Here is a 20,356-nt window from a genome sequence, read left to right on the forward strand (position 1 = left end):
AATCGCACAGGGTTGCTGTTATGTTTCTTATGGTGTCGGTAGCTACTGAGAAGGAAAATTCTGGCTCCTAGACTATAAGATATGAACCCATAGACACAAAGGACACAGTTACCACTAAAGATAGGAAGAGCCTGTTTAGTCTAAAGATCCATGACGACAGCACAGACCTGACAGCCTGGCTAAGTTGATTGTTGTTTCTTTGGGTTTTATGGGTGATCAGTGAAAGAAATGGCCACGTGAAATCACGTTGACAACACTGATTATTACCCTGTCTAATGTCTTTACAAAAGAACCTACCATAATAAATTCTTTCTAGATTTGCAACACTAAGAAAATATCTTGTGTGAAGAACTGTTATGTTTCCTTTTATCAGATAAAGGAGAAAAAAAGCATAAGCAGTTGGGTGTCCTATTTTGCCTCAGCTACCTGGGAACCCAGAGGTCATTTACTGTAATAGCTCTGGTTTTTAAATTCTTTATTCCATCTGAAATTCTCTCCTCCAAGCTCTCGCTTTGTATTTTCTATTTGCATTAAATGGATTAATCCACATAATGTATTCAAATTAGATCTAAAATGAATGCTCATTGAATGTCATCTATTGTTACTCCAAATAATTGTTGTAAATAACAATTTTCATTATGATTGTTAAGAATCCTATTGAATATGGCTAAAATAATTTTAGGCAGGTGATTATTTTAAATGTCGGGGAAAGCATTTTTTTTAAAGTTTCCTATCCTGCCAGAATTTTTTTTAATTAAATACATATGGTTCAAGGATCAGTAACCAGCTCCTTTTAAAAACTGCACCCGTGATGTTGAAGGACTAACAGATTTCCATTAGCACAGCAATTAGAATACTGATAAAATCATTTTAGTCTCTTCTTGTTTTTCTTTACATGGAAAAAGTTCAATAGTGACTGATTTAAAGAAAACAAGTATTAGGAAAGGAAGGAAGAGAAGAAAGGTGTACAAGGTGAGAAGCACTGGGTCAAGGTTACAATAGTTTGGAAAGCAACATATGCACAAAGTCACCTGTCTCGGGGGCCTGAATCTAGCACAAGTAAATTGGTGGTATGTGAGAAAAATCCCCAACAATGCACATTTATTACAACTTAAATACCCCACTACTTTGTCTTCATTCAATTTTAATGATATGCCAGGCATGGTGGCTCATACCGGAGCCTCCACACTAAGGAGAAATTGTGTAAGTAAAGGCTAATTCAAGTTGGAGGCCAGCCTGGGCTACATATCGAGTTCCAGGCAAGCCTATACTACAGAGAAACCCTGTCTCAACAAACAAAAGTAAATAAAAATAATTTTAAAGTATGCTTTATTTCATGCAATGACTGTCATAATTGAAATACAAAAATCATGACAAATGATCCCTTGGGTACCTCTTCTGGAGTTCAGGCTATCCTTTCTTTAACATGTCTAAGTATATAAATATAAAAATATAAGCACTGACATAACTTAATAACCATACTTCTAATAACTGTTGAAAATGATGAAAATTTCTCTATAATCAATTAAGAAAAATACTCCAAAACTTGAGGCAATTCATATTTGGCAAAACACAGGACCTAAATCTCTATTTCTTAAATGTCACCCTAGGAAGCCACAAAGCACTGGCATAATATTCAGGCATATAGCATGCATTCAAAGACATTTCTGAAATTAATAACTGTGCCAAAAGCAATCATTTCCTTTTATCCTGAGTGATCAACTACATTCCTCTCATATTAAAAACACGTCTCAATTTTCCCTGTTGCTTTCCTCTGTACAACAGCTGCTGAGACTTCAAGAAAGAAAACAAATATCCTGTCCTAACAGTAGAGTTACCATTAGTCTCTCATATTAATATGGTCAATTACAGAAGTGCCTTCCATAAATTTGAGTAATTGGAATGAATATGGGATGAACCATACAGTATTTTTAAGAAAATGAAGATTTACCACTTTCCCACACACAGTGACTCCAGGAAGTATGGCAAGTAAACTAGAGATCTAATTTTACAAAGACATTGAGGTTGGGGAGATGGCTCAGTGGGAAAATGTGCTTGTTCTGCAAGCATAAGGGCCTGAGTTTGAATCCTAAGTGTAAAAGAAAAAGACAGCATGACTATGCATGCCTATAACCCCAGCACTGGGGGGAGGAGGACAGAAACAAGCAGTTCACTGACAAGCCAACAGAGCTGAAACTGGAAAGCTTCAGGATATGAGAAACCCTGTTTCAAGGGACTACAACAGAGTGATGGAGCATCACATTCATCACCATCCTGTGGGCTCCACATTGTCTGTCTGTCTGTCTGTCTGTCTCTCTCTCTCTCTCTCTCTCTCTCTCTCTCTCTCTCTCTCACACACACACACACACACACACAGACACACACACACACAGACACACACACACACACCACAAAATAAAGGAAAATAAACAGACAGGGAACTTGCTGAGATTAGCACAATGGTTCCTGAAGTGTTTTATAACAAGTCTTTAATATCCTTGAGGATATTAAACACCCTCTATTATCATATTTACATCACTCATTTGATTAGCAAACCCTTCTTGTTACATATGCAACAGGGATAATAAATGTTCTCCCCCTCGAATCCATTGTATCTCATTTAACTCTGAAGCTCAGAAGCAACCAAGAAAATAATCAGGGCTCCATGATAGACAGTAAGAGTTCACAGGTGAAAGTGGTAAATGCTGTGTGCTTTAAAATAAATGGTTTTTGCAGGTCGGTGTTAGTGCACGCCTTTAATCCCAGCGCTCAGGAGGCAGAGGCAGGTGGATCTCTGAGTTTGAGGCCAGCCCGGTCTACAGAGTGAGTTCCAGGACAGCTGAGGCTACACAGAGAAACACTGTCTCGGGGGGGGGGGGGGGGAGTTTTCTTTTTCAGAACAAACACATAAACATCCAAACAGAAAAGAAGTCTGGTGTGGTGGCACACACTGTTAGTGCCTGTGCTTGGGATCAGAGCAGGTGGATCTCTGAGTCTGAGGCCAGCCAAGAACACAGTGAATCCCAGGCCAGCCAGGGCTATATAATGAGTCTCTGTCTCAAAACTACACCAAAAGAAACACAGTGAATCCCTTTCCCTTAGCTCAAGTTAGATAAGGTTTGCTTTGCTCTGTGGTCAACTCCCACAGCTCACCATACTTCATAACCCAAGAACCATCTCAAAGACTCAATTACAAGAAGCAAAACACTTCTGTTTTGATTTGGACAAATTGTCTTGAAAGTAACAGCCGTATTTTAAATAGGGCACAGACCATCATCACATTTGAATTTGTACTGAAATCAGGGTATACTCTAGTTGTCATCATGAAGCAGCGAGCTCTCCCTCTGAATACAAGGTGGTATACCCAATGTATGACTAGGCCGGCAGGGTTCTGCATCAACCTGAGAGCTCGGGACTTGAGCCTTTGACATTTCACTGTGGTCAGCCCTTGGGAACCGTTGAGTTGGGAAAGACCAGCTAGCCCAAAACATTTGCTTGGAACCAGGAAATGCTGCGAGTGACTCTAAGCAAAATTGCCTACAAGCTGGTAGCTCTATACATGGTACCATCTCCATAGGACTTTGAATTTCTGAAGAAATCAGCAACTAAGGATGGATTTTCTGCACAATGTTCATCTAAAATTTCTGAAAAAAAAATGTAGCAGGAGTTGTAGCTCTGTGGTAGACCATCTATTTTGCATATTTGAAGCCCTTTAATCTTAAGCATAGAAGAAATAGAGAAAAGGAGAAATGAAGTAAAACAAAATAAAATTAAAAACTAAAACCTCTTGAAATGGAGAAAAAGCCCAGTCTGAGCAAGGCCATGAGGCTTCCCATTGTGTCATGGCAAGTGCTATACTTATCACTTGGGATGCATCTGTTCCCATCCTAATCTCTGGGAGCAGCCTCTGCACCTGCGCTCCAGGCCAGGGGCCAGGGTCCTCCTCTCCTCTTGGAGGCAACCTGCACAGGAGGTCACTGCTAATAAAAGGCTTAAAGAGGACAGTTACTAATTGACAGGAAGATTCCATCCATATTTTGCTGAGCCAGGACTGTACTCTAACAATCATTACTGGACTAAAGGACATCATTCTGAGCCACTCATCAATGTGGTGTGAGAGTGGACTCTGCCTTTTCACAAACACTTGAAGGCTGAGGTGTTTATACCCTGGTTACTCTCCAGAGCACATTGGAAAAGTGCCCCAAGAGTTAACTTTTTATTTTCTAGTACCCATGCAAGTCCAACAAGCATCTAATAAGAGGTTCATAGTGTATTGCCAGGAAAAAATAAGTGTCCCTTCTAAGTCTTGATAACAGGTCTGAACCTCTGCACTGCTCTGATAAGTAAGTATTCTACCACTGGCCTCAGGACTCACTGTCAGAAACACAAAGGCTATGTACACGGGATGAGGTGGCGGGCAGCTTGTGATGATCTAAAAGAACGGCTCCTAGAAAATAAGAAGAGACTCAAGGGTCTGAAATATTCCAGGAAAGTGTTTGCTCTGAGCTGCAAGAGTGTGAGGTGTCATGCTAAAGTCTCTCCTTGTCACTATTCTAATCTCAGTGCCTGCCAGTGGACAGACAACTCAGTAGTGATGGAATCCTCAGCCTGAGTAACCCTCTGTAGGAAAAAAAAAGGTTAACAACTAACAACTGTATATGGTCTCATACCCACCACAAGCTTTCTCCTTTGCAAAGAATGCTCATGTATGCCTTCATTCAACAAATACTGAGTGCCAGGCAATGCTTTAAAGACAATGAGTGCTAGGCAGTGAACAAAGAGGCCAAGTTCCCTACCCCAAGGTTGGATGGCGATAGCGCAAAGAAGAAAGCAGAGAGGAAGCGTGACAAAATGTGTGCTTGTGGTGTGTGGGCGGAGAGGGCTGCTTTCCTATTTTATATACAAATCAGGAAAAGCTTCTCTAGCGAAGCAATAAGTGATCAAAGCCCTCAGACTTGTGAGGGGGTGAGCTGTATTCTGGCTACAGGCTATTCTAGGCACTGAGAATAAGAAGTACAAAGTCTGGGGGCGGAACCCTATGGTACATTACTTACCTAGCATGTGTGGGGGCCTCGGGTGGGACATGCAAAGGCCCAACTATGCCTGGGGACTTGAGGGAGAGAAGACAGTGTGACCCGAGTAGGGCCATGGGCATCACAAAAAAAAAAAAAGGGAAGCATGCAAGTGGCAACAAAGGGTTCTGATGGGCAGACCCTATGAGACTCTGATTTTTCCTCTGGGTGGAAGGCATGGAGCGCCGCAAGAACCTTATCTTGACTTGATTTTGTTTCGTGTATGTACTTGATGATGGTGTGCCTGCCGTGGTGCACACGTAAAAGCCGGAGGACTACATTCAAGAATTGGTACTCTCCTTCCACCATGTGGTCCCAGGGATGGGACTCAAGTGATCAGGTTTAAAAAAAAAAGTGCGGGAGGCAGAGGCAGGCGGATCTCTGTGAGTTCGAGGCCAGCCTGGGCTACAGAGGGAGTTCCAGGAAAGGCGCAAAACTACACAGAGAAACCCTGTCTCGAAAAAATAAAAGTGCTATTACCTGCAAGCTATCTATCTCACTGTCTCCCACTAGAGCCTTTTGAGCAGAGAAGTAATGTGACCTGGGTTAGGTGTAAAAAAATAGGATCCCACTGGCTGTTGTGTTGAAAGCGAGGGCATTGGTGATAGGCCACTAATGAATTCAAACAAGAGGTGATAGGCACCAGGATCATCGTGGTAGTGCTTGAGATTCCAAGAAGGTAGGTTCAAGACACGTCTAGAATACATGGCCCAATCCTAAATACCACAAGAGACCATCTACATGAAAACACATCCTGTCCAGTCACTGAAATCTTTGTTCAGACCATAAGAAAATGAATGGATGCAGACATTTACATAGGAAAGTTCCTTCTTTCTTTTGCCTCTGCACCTGAATATGAGAATGTGGCCTCAGAGTGCCAGATAGATTAGTGATCAATTACCTGACCTCACGTGAGAAGAGTCTCTCCCAAGGGCATCCAGGCCCAGTAGACCGGAGGCAGCAGAGAGAGCAAAGACAGTTGGTACCAAACTGAGGGTAAACAAGGCCAAACATTAACCAGGTGGCAAGCTGGGGGGGGGGGCATTTCACTCAAGTTCCCTTTAAAATGAACTCATTTCAATCCCTCCCTCTCCCTCAACAAGAGAGACATGAACCCAACTTCCCTGAAGAAAGGGCAGCTGTGAAGGACTATTTGTAAAGATACACTCCTGAGAAGGGGTCTTGTTTTGTTTTTTTAAAAGTCTTAGCATAGGGAAATATTCTATAATTAATGCAATTTGACAATAGTAGATAATAATCCCACCATAAATTGTGAAGAATGTAATGACTGCCTATTCTGGCACAGACCCCAAAAAAAATAAATAAATAAAAATAAAAAAGGACTTCTGTGAAGTGACTGCCAAGAAAAATGACACTCCCACTCAGACTGGACCATTGCAAGTGGTAGCTACCAACCACATGCTTTACACTGCTATTTGCAAGGACAGAGGGCTTTGTTTTTTGTCTCTGAACTGAACACCAGACTGAACGAACACTCAATGGAGACAAATGTGTGAGAGACTAGAAACAATAAGCAAAGGAGAAAAAAAAAACTATGCTGGGGTTTCATGCTTGCTGGGATGCCGACATCAAGGGCTTGGGGGACCGAAGGGATGCTCTACAGTGCAAAAGCAAGCACTTGCAGCCACTCTTGGAGACAGACACAAGCGGGACAGTTCAGAATGAAGGCAGGCTCTAAGAGGCTTGCAACAACAACAAAACATGACGGAAGGGGTGTGAGCAGGACTGGGATGAAGGAGAGATGCGGGCCTGGGGAGGAGAAGAGCAATGAGCCCCTGGTAGGCGGGAGCAAAGATGGGAGCTTCTAAAAGCACCTCTGCAAGCCCCGAGAGTTGCTGCTCGCTCTGGAGCAGACAATGTGAGAAGTCTCCCGGGATTAAAGCAAACCACGTGCGATGCTGTGCTGTCTCGCTCCAGAGCAAACCAAAGAACAGCACCACATTTGAGGTGGGGAGGAATAAAAAGACACTTGCCTATGCCCTGTTTGGTTTAGACACCAAGGTCTAGGTAGCTGTAATAAAGTAGACTGGGTGGCTTATAAACAGGAAAAAAAAAAGTGGATTTCACACCACTAGGAGGCTAAGAAATCCAAGATGAAGGTGCTGGCATGATTGGTGTCTGGTAACGGCCCACTTTCTAGTTCACACATGACAGGTTTCTCACTATTAATTTCATGTAACACATGCTTAAGGGACTTCTCAGAGGCCTCTTTTAAAAGGGACACTAACCCCATTCAAAAAGGCTCAACTCCCTCCCGAAAGCCCCACCTTCTGATACCATGAGCATGTGGAGTGTTAGGATAGCAACTTATGAACTTGGGGGAAGACAAAAACATCCAGACAATGGTACAGGTTGAATAGAAATGTCAGCTCCTAGACTGAGAGCTGAGCTCAGTGATACAAAGCCTTTGCCTTGTAATTATGCACATGGCCTTGGAGTACCACCCTCAGGACCACCAAAAAAATGTATTCCTAAAATAAGTATAAAATTTTAATAATTTCTAAGCCACAAAATATTCCTCAAGGACCTACCACTAGGCCACCTGATATGACAAGCCCATGGATCTGGTCTCTCCAATCAGGCCTAACAAGGCAAAGGGGACTTTCTATTTTAAAGGTTCAAATAACTACAGGGATAAGAAACTAGTATACTTAACTTGCAACATTTCTTATTATTATCCATTTACTTAAGTTTGGTAAATGTTTAAAAGAGAAACCAATATTCAAATATTTAAACCTGTCATCCCTAACTGGGAGTCAGTTTTCTTGCCTCTTGTGACTTTAGAGGCCAGAATGTCAGTTTCCCAAACAGGGCACAGCAGGCAATTCATATAATGTGAGTGTTCTAGAGAAGTTGGAGAGGAAGAAAATCCTAAGCCAAGAGCTCTCAAGTGAGTAAGTCACTAAATTAATAATACACAGTCTTTAACTCCTTTTAGGGGTGGGGTGCTGGAGATGAAACCCAAGGCCCGGCACGTGCTGGCCAAGCACTCTGCCCTGAGCTCCATCACCTGCTCTTTAACCTGTTTTCTTTTTAAAATACAAACACAAAACCAGACCAGGGGTGGTGTGCACACCTGGAATTGCAGCACTGTGGAAGCTGAGACAAGAGGATGGCAAGTTCAGGTCATCCCAAACTGTAAATGCTTAAGAGAGAAAGGGAGAGGGAAAGTGGGGGCAGAGAAAGGGGAAGATGGGAGGGAGGGAGACAAAGGAGCACATTGGTTCCCTCACTGATTCAGCACTGCTGCCACACTGGGTATTCTAAACAGGCAAAAGTGTAAAGGAACTGAACTCCCCTCCCCTGCCACTGCCTTAAGAGTTTTCATTCACAACGCTCTCAAGTGTACTTTCTGAACTTTCATCTCAGAACACAACAGACACAAAGGCTCCTGTCCTGTAGGTAAGCTGAGCAGCTAAGAGGGCATACTGCACTTGAAGGGCAGGAATTTGTTTCCCAACATCCATGGAAGGGGGCTCATAGTCACCTGTGACTCCAGTCCCATGAGGGAACCATCACCTTTGGCTGCAAGCACCCACACAGTGTTCACAGGAACACACACACACACACACACAATTTAAAAGAATGACAATGAATTTTAACAACAAACAAAGGTGCATCCAGTCTAGGCATTCACCGCATCCTAAAAGGCATCACAGGGCCCAGATCAGTTGTGCGTATACTGTGTTCAGCTTCTGGCCACTCACCAGTTTCACACTAATCACTGCACTTCAGTGAGATGTCAAGTTTTGGGTTTCTCAAAAATCCCTTTCTGTGACACCCTCTACTTCCCAGCCAGCACACTTGCAACAACTCATCAGCTAGAGGATGGGAAAGCAGATCATCAAGTCCTTTATCTTCTCCTCTGTAATGCTATCTATCTAATCTGTCTACCTAGCAGACATAACTCAAAAGCTTCATTCCAGTTTTACAGCTCTTGGAATCCCCAGCACCTAGCATAGTGCTCTACTCAGTGAGCACTAACGAGAACAGTTCGGAAGGCCTTTTCTCTGGGCAGAATGCATAGGCTTTCCGGCAGCTGTCGCGCGCCATCATTTAGCTTTTCTACCTCTTCCCACATTCTCAGCTGTGTTCTGGATGGTCGTGCCGGGAGAAGGCCAGGGATTTGCTGTACTTCAACTCCTTGGTAAGATCCACAAAGAGAACAAACACATGGCAAAGAGGACATTAAAGTTGGAAATAAAGAGATTTGGGGTTCTTTTACCAACAAAGAGAAAGAGAAGAAATATCACCAGCATACTGACATTTAATCAATATATGAAAGAAGGCTGGATTCACCCTAATTCTCTCCAAAGTCCTTTCAATGTCCCTGTGCCTCTACTTGCAAAGAGTCAATGGTTGTGCTTTGTGCTCGTACCTTGAGTTTAAAATATCTTTCCCCAAGTTTAACAGGCATCCGCTTAACCCCAAATTAGTCCAAATTAAAGCAAATATGCACAGTGTTGCAATGAAAGTGTTTACCTGAGCCAATTTCATTGGAAAGTCCAGAATCTCAGATTTATAGAAATTCAGAGATGGGAAAGACCTTAGACATCATCATTGGCAGTGGTTTTCAACTAGAGATAATCATTAAGAAAATGGTGGCCCAGAAGTGGCGGCGCACGCCTTTCATCCCAGCACCCGGGAAGCAGAGGCAGGCAGATCTCTGTGAGTTCGAAGTCAGACTGGTCTACAGAGTGAGTTCCAGGGCAGCCAGGGCTACACAGAGAAACCCTGTCTTCACACTCACATCCCCCCCACCCATTCCTCACACGCACACACAGAGGCTATCAACCAAACCTGTTGGCACAAACCTGAAATTCCTGCTACTACTGCTGAGGCAGGAGAACTCAAAGTTCAAGGCCTGCTTCAGCTACAGAGTGAGTTCAAGACCAGCCAGGGCAACTTAGTGAGACCCTGTCTCAGAACAAAAAGTAAAAAAGAAGGCTGGGGATATCATCAGGAGTAGAGTACTCATCCTAGCACACCAGACAGAGAGAGAGAGAGAGAAATAAAGAGAGAGCAAGCCAGCCAGTCATGACCTAGCTGCACTGTGGAAGATTTTGTTGTTGAGTAGTACCCAGGCATCAGTATGCTTTAAATTCTCCCCCAAATGATGCTACAGTACAATGAAAACTGACAACCACTAATCTAATTCTGCATTCAAATTTTACATTCTAATACCAGCCCTCCCTACTCCTTTTCAAAGAATGAAAAAACGTCATCAAAAGTATCAGAGGACAAATCTGCCACAGAACTAGGCTAGCACTACTCATTCTAAGAAAGCAGGTCCTCTCCATGTGCTTCTCCTAGGGTACTAGACTTGCTTTTTCTCCCTCAATTTCCCATCTTTAATAAACCACCATCCCTACCTATCCCAATGTAAATAGACTTTCTGAGTATTCTCGGCCCCAGTATCCCATTGCATAACTTTTTTAAAATCTAAATTATGTGTGTGTGTTCCCCTGTATCCACATGCTTTTACTGACTGATGGATTAACTGCTTGACTGATTAATACTGAAGATGGAACCCAGAGCTCAGTGCATGCTAAGCATGTGCTCTGTCACTGAACTACACAGCCAGCCCTCATGTGATTTTTTTTTCCTGGCAAGGAACTCTGGGTGATTAATCAGACATGATATCGCTTTAAAGAAACCACACTGCTTTTCCTCTGAAAAGTTGGACTCCGCCTACCTACCCTTTTCACCATCATGGTAACATGGAGGAATTTTTCAATCTACCTAAGATTTGCCTTCAATTACCTTTTGTCCCACTTCATTTCCAGTTTGTACCTGCCTCACCATCCCTGTGGACTTCTGACCTAGACTATTTTGTGAGAGATGGTTTTCTCTGAAGCAGTGTCTTTTACTCTGACACTTAGTCATGCCGGGTTCTCTCCCCCACCCCTCCCTCTCTCTCTCTTCCCCCAAGCAGCTGGTCTTTTTGATGTCTGGCACACATTTATCTGGGCTTCCAATAAGATGTTTTTACATAGTTTCCAGGCTTCCTGGAGGTTATTGACTTTTTTAACTCTTCCATTCAATTTTTCCCCTAATTTCGAACATTTGTTAGTTTCTTTTTCAAAAGTCAAATACCTGGCTGATGGATCTCTTTGATTTTTTTTCTCTCTCCAGATTGCTAAATTAAATGCATCAGAACTTAAATATAATATTTCAAATTCCCTCCAGGATGGAATTGCTTCATGAATTTTCTACACTTTCATGTTTTCTTGAGTGAGCAGATGTTTCACCAAGTGAAATTGGAAATGCTGGCTCTTACCTGTGCACGTTTTAATGTATCTGCTTATGTGTATAAAATAGTCCGATCCTCTTATGCTTGTTTTGTTATACTTGGTAAAGATACAACTTAGGGGTTTTTGTTTAGTTTTTGGTAAAAACATAACTCATGTACGCTGTAATGTACTCTTAAGAGTGCAGAATCATAACCACCTCCATTGTGTGTTCCTTAAAGAGTTATTATCTCAAGACATCAAGAAAAACAGAATTCCGAATTGTTCCTACAATTTTCTAAAATGGGGCCCCGATGAGATGGCTCCCCAGATATAGGTACCTGTCTGACCATTCGAGGTTAATCCCAGGACCTGAATGGAGGTAGAAGAGAACCAACACTCCCAAGGGGTCCTGACATTCACAAGTACATCTGACAGGTACCCCAAACCCTACTCCCTGCTACTGCCACATATACACAAATAAACAAATGTAAAAAAAAAAATTAAGTGCCTATAAATGCTTGCTTGTTTAATAATGGCATTACTCCTTCAAAGCATTAAAATGCTCTCCAGTTTCCATCAACATACCATGGAAATTTACTGATTTTCCCACTTCCAAAGTGTTTAGGTCCAACATTCCTGGGAGTACAGCAGACCAATGGGACCATTCTATACTATGGAAGTATAATGCCATTATGTCACTGTTGCAATAGGCCCATATGCATGAGCCCCTCACTTGTTTAATGCTGTACCTCACTCATTACTGTTGGGCAGAGGATACCAGGTGGAGTGGAAGTATCTGCCTGTGAGCAGCTTCCAGTTGAGGAAAAATGATGCAGACGTGTCTGTACAAGCAGTTTACCAGAGCACAAAGCAGTTCTGCACAAAGTTCTGGTTCCAGCAGGGGATGAGGAGGAAGAAGGCACAGAACCCTGGAGAGTTCAGTAGTGACTCAATGAAAACAGGGGATTTAAGATACCTGGAGCCACTGAGGCTCAATGCAGAGTCCTGAGTCCATTCAAAGCAGCTGACAATAGTCAGCCCAGAAAGGGAGAATGAGTGGCAGCTAGACCACTTAACTGTTTAAATAGCCTCCTAATAGATCTTCCCACCTTTATCTCTTGCTTCACCAACCCTTAACTCCAAAGCGTTGTTAATTATCTTTCTAAAACAACTTAAGACACGCCATTTCCCTCCCTAGGACCCCTCACTGCTCCCCATGGTCCAGAAAACAATATTCACCCCTTCTTCTATGCACTCTATACTGTCTCTGTCTAGGTTTGACACTTTCCCTGTTGAAGATGTAACTGGATCCTCTCCACTGCAGTGTGAGGGCAATGCTGCCTATCTTACATATCTAAAACCCCCAGGGGACTAGAGAATGTACCTTCCTGTCTAATCATCTGCACAACATAGTGCATTTATTAATCTTGGTCAAAGATGACCTGGGTTCAAATCCTACCTCTGCCATTCACTATCTGTAGAACTCTGAAATTCTTTTTTTTTTTATTTTAATCACTTTATTTACTTATTTACTTTTATGTGTTTTGCCTGTATATCTGTGTACTATGTGCCTCAGAGGCCAGAAGAGGGCGTCAGATCCCCTGGGACTAGAGTTGCAGATGCTAGTAAGGCCCTATGTAGGTGCTTGGAATGGAACCCAGGTCCTCCACAGGAGCAGCCAATGCTCTTAACTACTGAGTTGTCCATCTCTCCAGCCCCATGAATGTATTTCTTAAGCCCTTCCGATCTCAGTTTCTATGAGTAAATTAGAGGTGATAATTTTGGCTGCATATGACAGTTGTGGCCTTTAAATGAGACAAAGTCCTTAGAACGAGGCTGAGCCAAGAAAGTACACAACAGCTATTGTAACGCCAAAATGCAGTGAACATATATAGGAACAACCCTTGTACTACATAAAACAGCTAATGTTACTAGGGAGCCAGAAAAAAGATACTTTGAACTAACTCAGATTAACACTGATGTTCAAAAAACAGAAAACTCTCTTTTTCCTTCCTCAATCTAGTCTCCAGCTAATCCTGAAATTGCATGCAACCTGATGTGAATCAAATAGAAAAGGAAAATAGTAATTACGCTGAATCAAATATTTTATATTTATACATTCTAAAAGAGATTCAACCGCATAAGCCAGAACCGCTACTAAGGTCTTTTTTGAACACATCCAGAAGATAGTTGCTTTAACACTTAAGACACTAGCCCTAGGGCTCAATAAGACCCTCTCAAATGAAACACAGAAGGCCAAACTGATGATGCCAATAGATTAAGAGATCACAAATTCAGTAACAGAATCCAACCGATGCCAGGCAGTCGTGACACACATCTTTAACCCCAGCACTTGGGAGGCAGAGGCAGGCAGATCTGTGTGTGTCAAGACCAGCCTGGTCTACAGAGTGAGTTCCAGAACAGCCAGGGCTCCATCATGAGACCCTGTTTCAAAACAAAACAACAACAAAAATCCAACTCAGCAGGAAGAGGACAAAGAACACAAATCTTGGAAAGGTATCATCTCATTTACAGTAAAATCTCAGGATCTCTCTCCTTCCCTTCCCCACTATGTCCCGACATAACATATGTAATTCCCAGAATCCTTTGAGATACACATGCAAGCATTTTCAATGCTCCCAGATGCTTTGCTCATGAAGATAAATGGAGCAGGAAACAAAGACTCCAAGATCACAGTGACCAGCACAAAGTTCTCCTCGGTATCATTCTATGTTACCATGAAAAAGGACCTTTTACAAGTCAATACTCTTTCTAACCAAATGCCACACTCTTAAGAGACAATTCCAGCAGGCTACTAATGCTAGTTGTTGCATATCATAATAAAAGTTAGAATTTTAGATAATGTATTATTTTATACTAAGTATCATTAACTATTTAATACTCTAGTCCCAATCCCTACTCCTTATTTTTTTTTTTTTTTTGTTTTAGTGCTGGGGGTTGAACATAGGGCCTGGCACATGCTAAGCACATGCTTTACCACTGAAGTAGTCCCAAGTCCACATTTCTCATCTACTCGCATGGCACTTATCACACTTCCTAGTGCATGTGAAGTATGTGTGCATGGCTTATCTCCCTACTACCAGGAAGGTGGGGTCTTTTTGTGAAGGGGTGAATCTCCTGCCCTTCTTGTTGCCTCTGTGATGCTAAGCACAGAATATTTCACATAGCAGGCACTCCAAAAAAGATATGGCCAATTAAAGCTATTACAGATGCTTTTTATCATAGCATCTGGCCATTAAATGCAAAGTATTGAAGTCAAGCACATGGCAATGCAGGACTTCACTTGAAAACCCTAGCAGGTTTGTACTTTTATTCTCTAACATCCTTGAGAATACACCAAGATCAGATCATCTCAACTATAATCTATAACTGAGAGTCCTTCAGGACATCTCTTCTTCTCAAAGTCTGTCCAAGACCTCTAGAATGCCAAGTGCAAGGCTATCAAGAATAAAATTTCAAGAAGGGGAATATGGTATCTCAGTGGTAGAGCACTTGCCTGGCACATACGAAACCCTGGATTCAATCCCTCACCGTTCTTTCCAAATAAAACTTTAAACTTGGATTAGCCCAGGGGCAATGAACTAGTCACCTAGACACTGCAACACTTTGCCTATAAGATAATCTCTGGCTTTGAAGAAAATAGATATTTCACCCAAATAAAGCGCTTGGCATCTAATTCATTTGGACCTAGGCTGAACCCAAGTCGTTACATTGACTTCCCCACAACTACCTCCCCAAATGGCCAAAATTATCTGAGGATAGTCCACACAAGATGCGGCTAATGTGTGGTGGAGAGGTCAGGGCGATGGTAAAGATTACCCCAATTCTCTACCAGCCGTCTAAAGGTATTTGCTTGGGTCTGTCTGTGTTGTGACAGTGTCGTAGACTCAAATGAATGCCTCTAACACTCCACATTTTTGAGCCATTCAGTCATGCATTTTTGTTATTGTTGAAAGTGGTGCGAAATTGCACTGCATGAGCTAAAGTCCTTGGTGGTCTTCCAAGGATTCCAGCTAAAAAGGCACTTCCTTTGTTCCTCAGGAGAATGCCGTCCAGTAGGTCATTCAAAGGGGGAAATAAAAGCAGCAGCCCTGGGAGGGAGATGAAGGACAAGACAAAAAGAATAAAATGTTTTGGGTGTGAGCACATTAGCTTCCATTTCCTGCTGCTGGTCACTAATAACTCCCCTATCTTTTTTTGTGGGGAGTGGGGGTCCAGATAGACATTTATGCAAAAATTCACCTCAGGTGTTTTCCAGGGCTGATGACAATCCAAGGGAACACCTAGTGTCCCTAAACACCTTTCCAACTTCCTTTTCCATTAGATGCTGGCTGGGGAAGATGCCCTGACATCTCCTGAGACTTCACACCATAAACCTGAAGAAACTGGGGAGGGCAATTTCTTAGCTCACTCCTGAAATGCCTCTAGTCCATCTCAAAGGCACATATTGTCTGCAGGAGCAGATGGAAACCTGTCACGTTCACATTAAGTGCATAGCTGCATGCCTCCCTTCAGAACGTGGGAATGACAACTATAACCTTCACGGCCATCATCTCGGAAGCACCCAGGCCCAAACTGTGCAGGGCACAAAGACCCCAGGTCTGACCTGCAGAGCCCCCAAGCTTCAGCGACTGCTGGTTCAGTTCTCTCTTACTGGCAGGGCAGGAAGAAGAGGGAAAAGAAAGGGGGCTTTTCAGAGCATTCACAACCAATAAAATCATGAGGCTGGGAGGACATACTTGAGCTCCCAAAAAGACAGGCTGCTGAAGGGCAAACGGCCTTTCATCAGTAGTGTGTGAGTTACTTGACAACTGCCAAGGTGCAGTGGATGCCTGGGCTACTACCAACAATTTCTTCAGTTCTATTTCTAGACGGAGGCCGGTAACACTCTCAAAGTGCCCAGCAACTTCCCTCAATTACCTTTGTAATTTATATGTAATTGATGACTGCACTTAATCTCCAAGGTTATTAATAGCTCTTCCAAAAGATGACCCCCAAGTCTTCCTAAGCCCTTGGAAGCGCCTGGTTAAGATTACAGTATTTCCTTTACTGGCTGCTGGCCCCCTGCCTGCCCCACCCGGGCAACCAGTACAGCGAGGCAAAGGCGCACTCTGCACACTTCCATGAAAGGTTCGGAATGGACGTTTGGCCTTTGGGGCTCAAATCTCTAACTCCTCCGTTAGGTTAAGCTGGCCAACAGCCAGTTAGGTTCGTGGTTCTTTCTGAGCCCCTAGGGTGAACAAGCAACCTGTGCCGCTTCAGGCGCCAACCCGCAGGGCTGTGCGCAACAGTTGGCAGCTGCGGAAATCTAGTACAACGGGGAAGGAGGGCTCGCCCAGGCACGGCTACCAGCGGGCCTCAGACCTCGCGACCAGGAGAGGAGGGTGTACCCGTGGTACTGCCTCCCCAGAGCTCCAGGAGGGCTTCCACAAACACCCCACGCACCCCCAGCGCTGAAATCCGGCGAACTTTTTCAGAGGCAAAGCCATCTTCATTTGCATAACCATCTCCAAACTGAGATTCAGGTTTCCTGTAATCAGTCCTTTCAAAGGTCTGTAATTGAAAGTGCAATTAACCCTTAAAATGAGGTGAGAAAAGAAAAAAGGGAGGGAAATACCCTTCTTATCCAACACCTTCCGGAAAGCTGGAGACTTCCCAAGTCAGGATTTGGAAGAGTGGAGAGTAAAGGGGGTCGTTCGCTTTTTAAAGGTGACTTCTAAAGCCTTGCAGCACTGTGTCAGGAGTGGAAGAGAGGCGGGGAGAGGGGTTTTAGGAGAACGTCAGTGAACCACTTATTCTCAAGTCGCACGTTTTGCGCCCCAAGGAATCTGCAAACTCCAGGAGGTTTCCCCCACCCCGCCCCCACTCGGCCTCGTAGTCACCCACACAACAAAGCGGGGAGCCCAGTAAGGAATTCAACCCGGAAAAGGCAAGAGAGCCCATGCTACGCACTTTGAGGGCCAGAGTCCTTAGTGTCTTCCCGGGACCAAGAAGACTTGGGGGACTGGGGTGGGGAGGGACGGGGAGAACAGTAGAGCACATGAGTGGCACTGGACAAACCGGCGGCGCCCCTCCACTCGCGGTGCCCGCTCCGCGCCCGAGCTGGCTCCCGCCGGCCGGTTTCTCCTTCTCGGCTACCTGGTGCGGCATGGGAGGCCGTCCCTTTCCCGGGGTGCCCACCGCTCGGTAATGGGGGGAGAATTCCCACCTACCGTTGATCTCATAGAGCGGGGCATCATTCTTGTTGAAGCCTTTGGACACGTAGAGACGTCGCACTTCCGAGCAACTTTTCGACTTGAGCTCCGCAGCCAGCAGCGAGGCACTGAGCGCGGCCAGGGTGCAGAGAAGCGCGAGTAAGCCTAACCGTGCCATGGTGCGGACCCGGGCGGACGCGCTCCCACCTTTGGGGGACAGAATGAGACCGGATGGGAAGCGGTGCTGCGGAGCGGGCGGAGAGGCGCGGAGTCGAGGACTCACGAGTGGAGCGAGAAACGAGGAGTTGGAGTTGGTAGCAAAGGAGGAGGAGGGCAAGAGGAGGAGACGCGGGCGAAAAGTGGAGCTGGGCCTCGCGTCAGGCAACGGTTCCCCGTGCCAGGCGCCCAGCCAGGGTGGGGTACAAGGAAAAAGGCGTGGAATGGGCACGGGACCTAAGAGAACTAGGACGAGGATCGGTGACCTCGGGGCTCCCAAGGCTAGAGATCCCGGGTCAGCTGGCTAGGGGCGAAGGGGCTCAGGGAAGGAAGGGAAGGTGGCAGGCGTCGCAGGAGAGCAGAGTGTGGGCGGCGTCGGCGGGTGATCGCTGGCGCGGGGCTCCGGCTACCCGGCGCTGCTCCGCTCACCCAGCTCGGCTCAGCTCACTGCCCTCGGCCGCACGATTGTGCCCTTCTCAGCTCTGCAGCTGATTGACTGGCCGGGCTCGCGCAGTGAGGCTCCGCAAACTTGGCCAAGCGGGGCGGCCCTAGGGAGAGAGGGGGCGGGCACTGGGGGGGGGGAGCCCAAGACAGGCGGGAGCACGCAGGGCCGGGCCGGGAGAAAACCTGGAAGCTGGGTTGGATCTGGAGCCGGCTAAATCCACTTCCTAGGGGGCCCCCTCACGGGGCGCCCGGCACTCCTACTTGCGACACGCCCTGCTGGACTCCTCCCTCCTACCCTCCTCCTCAAGAGGCGGGGAACCCGCCCCCCGCCCCCCGCCCCCCGCCCCCCGCCAGGATAGGAAAGGCCAGTTTCTTCCTGCTTGAGAGCCCAAGTCCCAGGGATCCTGGTGGCCTGGGTCTTGGAGCCTTCAGCCCCTGTCTGAGCCACAAGCCTTTCTCCACAGCCACCTGACAGGCTGTCCCTGCGGGCCAAGGCAGCACAGAGCCCTTCAGCTCCAATACCTGCCTCACTACTGCCACCCGGCATCCAGGGCCTCTCCTAACCAGCACTTGAGCAAGGAAGACACCCACTCATGTTGCTGGCGTTGTTTTGCTCCAAACAGGGGAGAGACTTGGCCTGAGAGGCTCACCTGGCCTCCCTGGACTAGCTTCCCATCACACAGTGTTCACCCATTAACACAGGCTTGCGCCTGACTCTGGCAATCATTTTCTCATCCCCACACAATGTTCCGTTCCCACGCATGCCCTAGGTTTTGCAATAAATATAAACAAACTCTGAAACTGGCCAGAAAAATACTTGAACCTTGAGTAGATGAAGCTAAATCAAGGTTGCTTGGGGAGAACTTTTTTTTTTTTTAGCTGAGGATCGAACCCAGGGCCTTGTGCTTGCTAGGCAAGTGCTCTACCACTGAGCTAAATTCCCAACCCCTTGGGAGAACTTTTGGCCCCACACTGCCCTGTGTAGGCATTAGAACTGAGGCACTGCAGAGAGAAAGGAAACACTAGTAATTAGCACTCACCTAAAGACAATGAGTGCAAAACCCGGACTCTTGAATCAGGGGCCCTGTTGGTCACAGGGAATGTTAGCCCAGGATCTCCAATCCTTCCCAGTCTACATTTAGCCACAAAAAAACTGGGAATAGGTGAGTCTTCCCACCTTCCAAGCTTTGTCAGATTCCATTAATGAGTGTTTTTGAAGCTCCCAGGGCTCCTTTAATGAAGGGAACTGTGCAGATTGTGAACTTGTCATTACTGTTGTTATTGTTACAATCTGCTTTAAGAGGTTAGGGTGAGAAGTGCCTCAGACACCTCGGGAGTGTGCTGGGAACTGGGTAGATGAAAAGGGCTGGAGCTTATTATTTGGCTAGACTCTCAATTCCCATAAAATTACATAGGGTGAAGATATGAGCCATCATTACAATTATCGCCCTCAGAGGGTTTGTTGAGACTTCCTGCACTGTTGTTTGTAAACCTCATTGACATGGTTGGCTATGAAGAGCCATAGAAACCAGTGGAGCCGACTCCTCTTCCTTATATTGACTCTTATAGGCCAGTAGCATGAACAGACACACTGTGACCTGTCTGTAACTGAGACTTTGGATGTTTGTTTGTTTGTTTGTTTGTTTGAGACACCGTTTCTCCATGCCGCCCTGGCTATTCTGGAACTCACTCTGTAGACCAGACTGGCCTTCAACTCAGAGATCCGCCTGCCTCTGCCTCCAGAGTGCTGGGATTAGAGGCGTACACCACACACCCAATTGGGACTCCCAATTTCAGAGGTCTGGCAACACATATAAATTGTGCAAACTCGGCTGCATTGAATTTCCTGTCATTTTCAATGATCTTTTGAATAGTCCAGGTAATTCTTAAACTGATAACCATGAGGTCCTTGAGGCACTGCTAGCATTTAACTTTCATTGATGCATACTTAAAGATATTCTTCACTAAGGGAAATATGATCTAAGATGCAACCAACATTAATAGTAAAATGAAACTCTGAACTGGGTATGCAGTGCACACACCTATAATGCCAGAAAGTGTAGGCTGGAAGATCAAGAACAGCCTCAGGGACATAAGGAGTTTGCAGCTAGCCTGGGCTACACCAGACCCTCTTTCAAAATGAAATGAAATAAAA

The 20,356-nt window shown here is 45.1% G+C and overlaps 1 protein-coding gene across 1 annotated transcript in view; it reads right to left on the reverse strand.

Annotated features, from left to right (window-relative positions):
* Gpc4 (glypican 4) overlaps positions 1 to 18,294 on the reverse strand; it is a 113,181-nt gene extending 94,887 nt beyond the window's left edge. Inside the window, exon 1 of the mRNA XM_036175226.1 lies at positions 17,560 to 18,294. Within this exon, the coding sequence (XP_036031119.1) occupies positions 17,560 to 17,719 (160 nt within the window). The 5' untranslated portion in view covers positions 17,720 to 18,294. The remainder of the gene's footprint in view (positions 1 to 17,559) is intronic.
* Positions 18,295 to 20,356: the final 2,062 nt, after the last annotated feature.

Source organism: Onychomys torridus, chromosome X (genome assembly GCF_903995425.1).
Source record: "Onychomys torridus chromosome X, mOncTor1.1, whole genome shotgun sequence".
Taxonomy (NCBI): Eukaryota; Metazoa; Chordata; class Mammalia; order Rodentia; family Cricetidae; genus Onychomys; species Onychomys torridus.